Source organism: Cibotium barometz, chromosome 16 (genome assembly GCF_041138505.1).
Source record: "Cibotium barometz isolate CiBa-2024 chromosome 16, ASM4113850v1, whole genome shotgun sequence".
In the NCBI taxonomy this organism is placed as follows: domain Eukaryota; kingdom Viridiplantae; phylum Streptophyta; class Polypodiopsida; order Cyatheales; family Cibotiaceae; genus Cibotium; species Cibotium barometz.
Window position 1 is genome coordinate 28610139 of NC_141061.1, and position 5235 is coordinate 28615373.

Below are 5235 nucleotides of genomic sequence, written 5' to 3' on the forward strand. Positions count from 1 at the left end.
CTTAAAGTGCTCCTCCGTACTCAAATCAGGTGCTCAAATAAGAAAAGAAAAAAAAAAGAGAGAAAACACGGCTCAAAGGAGAGGAAACTCAAATGGCTTGCTATAATCATTGATGAGGTTTTTTTTCAAGTGTCATAACCTTTTGTATGTCAATGGGTTTCTAAGTAAGCTATTACATAAGCCAAGAAAATGTCCATGAGGGTATTTTCAAAACTTTGTTGCCTACCTAAAATATGCAGCATCATAAACAATCTCCAACATTTGGTTTGAAAAAGGACATAGTTGTGGATTTTCCATTGAATTAAAAAATGTGTGCAATGTCTTGAACAAATAAAATCTTGTCTCTATATTAATGATTAACAAACATGCATGCTCAAGTAGTGTATGGTAATTGTAATAGTCAAACTAAATATTGTTGTTTAATGACTAATTTACTTAACATAAATTTTAAGTTTAAAATGTGTAGATTAACTTAGCAACAAATATCCTTTTATAGTGTAATCAAGGATGCAAAATCTATGCCTCACAATTTAACATCATCACAAACCAATTATTAATACACCCTACTAGAAAAAAACAAAAAAAACAACTGACATATCTCTTGTACTAACCTACATGACTATTTGCTTAAACTAGATTTTTACAATGACACAACATGGATCCTTTGTACACAACATGGAGAACCTTACTTTTAACAATGAAAACCAAGCAAATACTTTTCAAAAGGATAACATAAAGTGGTTTAATATTTAACCCAAAAAACCTATAATTTTATTTAGAAAGCTTACTAACAAGAGTGATTTGAAAGTTTCAAAACGAGATTACTTTGTTTTCCTATATTACAAAAGTGTGCAATTTAGTTGCCATTAAGACAGATTTGAACCTAGCACCTCCTCTTTGGGAGGCATGAGTGAGGCAACCATGTAAGGGTGCAACTTAAATAGTTGCATGAGGGTAGAGAAAATAGATTTGAGGTCCAAAGAATTGGAGAGGAAAGGTAAATGAAATTGAGGTTTTTTTTAATCTCTAACATTAGGTAGCCTGACCTATTGCAATAGTGGACCCACTTACTTGGGTTGAAGAAAAAAGAAAAATAGAGAATTGCATAATTAAACAAAACGCCTTTGTGTATCATGAAGGTATGTACATGTAGACGATTAGCTTGATGTCTTATTGTGAATATGTAGGCCTTGAGATTAGAACCTACTTTTTTAAGGTTCACTTTTAAAGTTAGGGGACATATCATCTAGATTTTAGATAAATTAAGCGAACCTTAGAGTCGTAAAAAATTAGCCTTAAACTAGTTTTAGGTATACTTGGCTGAACGAGCCTTGCTAATTTAGCTAGCTTGCCATGTGAGTGCTAGTTACAACTAGCTGTACAAAAATTTTTGTCCAGCTTTAGGACAATCCCAACATGCTAATGCTACAAGGCTACCATAGCCTTAGTTTTAAGTGTACTGTACGGCCATTAGTCCAGATAATGTCCATTAATCTTAACCTTAGTTTCAGGTGTACTGAACGACCATTAGTCCAGATAATGTCCATTAATCTTAACGGACAATTCTATGAAAAAATGTGATGGGACGTGATTTTCTTTAACCTTCTTCTGCAATCAATGCAAATCAGATTTGATTAACGATAGTCAACACTAGTGGCTTCTGAAGTACATGTCTAGTATGTTGCCACAGGAACCAATAAAACACTTCACTTCTTGTATTCTATTAATGCACGAATGCATAGTGCCTCACACAGTGCCTATTTCTTCGACACCCTTCGTTAGGCTGCGAGCTTTTGGAGGTGACCTTAATACCGTTCAATGAAGCTTCAATCATGCACTGTATGCCTACTTTCAGGTTGCAAATATACAATCAATTGTCATGACACCTTGCGATCATGTATAGTAGCCCCTTCTTCTTAGTTCAGATGCATCCTAGCCTTCATTGCCAAGTCCAAAACAATGCCATGCATTCTCTGTTGCCCTTCTATAACTATAAATAAGGTACAGCAAGAGCATCTGGCCTATTGAGACCACATCACAAAGGCCCCTCAGATAGCATTTTTTATTTCATGAAACTATAGTGGTTGGCCTGCATTACGAAGAATCAAGGAGCTACTATAAAAACAGGAAAAATAAAACAAGCTGCATATCAACAAGCTAAAGAGTGCCCCAACCATTTTTTCAAAAACTAACAGAGAAGGACCAGGTCAACAGTTCCCATGCAACAGCTTCATGCCTACTAGCCTGGCCTTCAGAATGAGGCATAATCTGTTAGCTACAGATCATCAACAGGTAAAAAGCTTGGTAACCTTGGAACATAAACCAAGAAGGGTCACACACACATCACAGCATGTTTAAGATTTTTTGTGAAGTATCACTATGATCCCACCACGGTGCCAAGCTTTTTGCAGGTTTAACATAAGACACCTCCAAAGTCAACACTGCCGTCACAAAATTGAGCAGCACAAACATAGCCTACTCTAAACTACTGTTTAACACACACCATAAAAGTGCTACAACACAAATTATCAGAGTCTTGAAACAGAGCAATGGCACAATATACATATTCAGAAGGCCGAAGAACACCAAACTCTCTGGCAGACTCTCTTGCAGAATACCATTACAAGGCCTCTTCATACCTCGAGCCCACATCCTTCCAATTCACCACCTTCCATATGTTCTTCAGATAGTCTGGGCGAACATTCTTGTACTGTTAACAAAAGAGTCCTCATGAGAAAAAGCACAACATAACCCCATGAAACACTCAGCTGAAAGGTGTAATAATGCATTTAAGACTTCAAACCTCTACCTGTAGGTAATATGCATGTTCCCACACATCAATTCCCAATAATGGGACTAAACCTTTGGTAATCAAAGGATCCTGCAACAACAAAACAACCACCAGTTCCCACCTATGAGACACATCCTCCTTTCAAAATTGGGCAGATTGAACTGGGATAGCAGGTTTAAAAAATACTTGATTGGCTGTGGTCTCCACAACAAGGCGCTTGAGCTCCTTATGCAGTCCAAGCCACTGTCAACCAGGAGGAATTCTATGACATGGAACTGTTCCAAAAAGAGAAAGACAGACAGAGACAGAGACAGAGACAGACAGAAACACACACACACACACACACACACACACACACACACACACACACACAGAGAGAGAGAGAGAGAGAGAGAGAGAGGTACATACCACCCATCCAGACCCCTGGACAGCAGCACCTGCTGAGTTCATCCTTGCCACTAGATTGTCTAAAGAGCCAAATTGAGATGCAATTTCAGCTGCTAGAGGACCTTTGGGATCCTCACCCCCTCCTTGCTGGGTAAAGAATTGAAATTGATACATCACACTTCAGATTCAGCACCACAACATTCATACAAAGCAAGTATGGCATTGAGCATAGTCAGATAAATATATTATGATTAAATTGTAGCGATGAATATACAAATAATGAGTAAATAAATACCTGCTATACCTGTATGCTATCATACAATAAACCAAAATACATACACTATATATATGCGACCTATGACATTGCCCAGGTGGAGCAACATATATGCTGTACAGACATCGTGTTGTGATACAATATACACATACATGCACACATAAAACAGATTAGAATACACATACATCACACGGAAATATGGTTCAAGCATAAACATACACACATTACACATACAATAAATGAGCATACAATACATACACAAAATGCATACACGTATAACTAAGCATTGACATGCATACATTACATGCACAAACGACGATAAGAAACCACATACTTACATGTGAATTTATACAATTAACATTCATACAGTACATACATACACATAAGATGAGCTTACAAATATTTACTTGCACACATATATCACAGGCATAAACACGCCTACATTACATGCATGCACATACAGTAGATATGCACAAGGTCCTTACCAGCATACATGCACGACGCACATACAAATTTACAATACACATGCATGAGAACCTGATAAGGTCGTGAAGCATGGTCTGGATAAAAATACAGTCTCGCACATACCAAAGACAGAGACAACTTACACTTTGTGGAGCTAGGTTCTTCCAGAAGATTGTATGGTTAATGTGACCTTCAAGGACAAAAACAAAATGTGACGTATTTTTAATCCTTTACTGAGAATATTGAATCGTACACGGAAAAAAAAAACCCAGAAATCAAATCATATACTGAAGAAAAACCCAGAATTTTGTTTTTTTTAATCCAAAGATTAGATCATATATACTGATCTCCACCATTGGGGCAAAAAATTACATCATATCCTAAAGAAAAAAGCAAGAATTAAATGGTACATACTGACCTCCACCATTGAAATTGAGGGCACTCTGAAGGGCAACAATGGACTGGGGATCCTTGGCACCATGAAGCTTCTCGAGAGCGGAGTTGAAGTTGGTAACGTAGGTCTTGTGGTGCTTGCTGTGGTGGAGCTCCATGATCTGGCCACTGATGTACGGCTCCAGGGCCCCATAGTCATACGAGAGGTCCGGCAGAGAGTAAGTCTGGAAGCTCCGTTGCTGCAACCATGCCGGCGAGCAAACTCGAAAAGTCATACCGAGCTTTTTCGCAGAGGTCCTCGCCATGGATGCCGCCATAGCCGCAAAACGCTTGAAAACGTCTGCTTCTTTCTTCTCGCGTCTGCGAAAACCCTAACCACAAGCAGCACAGGAACAGTAAATGTCTCTAACCCTAGCCATTCCACTATAGTACGAGCTTTGCATCGCCGCACAAAATTTACATCACCTTGATCTTCCTAATCCTTTGCTTAAGACACGCAATTTGTTCACTAGAATAGAAATATTTGCATTGTTACCAGCAGTGCTGTAGAGCAATCCTTTGCTTAAGACAAGCAATTTGTTCACTAGCATAGAAATATTTGCATTGTTACCAGCAGTGCTGTAGAGCAATTCGGGTAACGTCTCGTGATCGAGTCTTACTTCTAGCTCTCATCGGTAAGGACGCAATTTGTTCACTAGAATAGAAATATTTGCATTGTTACCAGCAGTGCTATAGAGCAATTGGGGTAAGGTCTCGTGATCGAGTCTTACTTCTAGCTCTCATTGGTACAAATAAAAATCTCATATTACAATATATATATATATATATATATATATATATATATATATATATATGTATATATTTGCATTGTTTATATGATACACATATTAGGTTATGTAAGCTTGACCACGAGTCTTGTGCCTAA

At 37.9% G+C, this 5235-nt stretch overlaps 1 protein-coding gene across 3 annotated transcripts; it reads right to left on the minus strand.

The window, feature by feature from the left end:
• Positions 1–2149: 2149 nt before the first annotated feature.
• LOC147630525 (superoxide dismutase [Mn], mitochondrial-like) lies at positions 2150–4930 on the minus strand. 3 transcript variants are annotated; one of them, XM_086810423.1, is made up of 7 exons: positions 4846–4930; positions 4336–4681; positions 4061–4107; positions 3200–3325; positions 2978–3034; positions 2810–2881; positions 2150–2710 (listed from the first exon to the last, which is right to left on the minus strand). In XM_086810423.1, the coding sequence occupies exons 2-7, from the start codon at positions 4625–4627 to the stop codon at positions 2621–2623; spliced, it is 684 nt and encodes a 227-aa protein (XP_086666549.1). In that variant the 5' UTR covers positions 4628–4681; positions 4846–4930; the 3' UTR covers positions 2150–2620. The 3 variants fall into 3 exon arrangements, with proteins under 3 accessions (XP_086666549.1, XP_086666548.1, XP_086666547.1); XM_086810422.1 differs by having other exon boundaries at positions 4776–4900; XM_086810421.1 differs by lacking the exon at positions 4846–4930 and having other exon boundaries at positions 4336–4773.
• Positions 4931–5235: the final 305 nt, after the last annotated feature.

What these genes read in the sequence shown, in the direction of transcription:
- LOC147630525 (XM_086810423.1), bottom strand. Translation starts at nt 4,627, where the DNA reads ATGGCGGCATCCATGGCGAGGACCTCTGCGAAAAAGCTCGGTATGACT. An exon ending in AGAACCTAGCTCCACAAAGT is followed by an intron (nt 3,326 to 4,060) that starts GTAAGTTGTCTC and finishes TTCTTTACCCAG; the next exon opens with CAAGGAGGGGGTGAGGATCC. An exon ending in TCCAGGGGTCTGGATGGGTG is followed by an intron (nt 3,035 to 3,199) that starts GTATGTACCTCT and finishes CCTGGTTGACAG; the next exon opens with TGGCTTGGACTGCATAAGGA.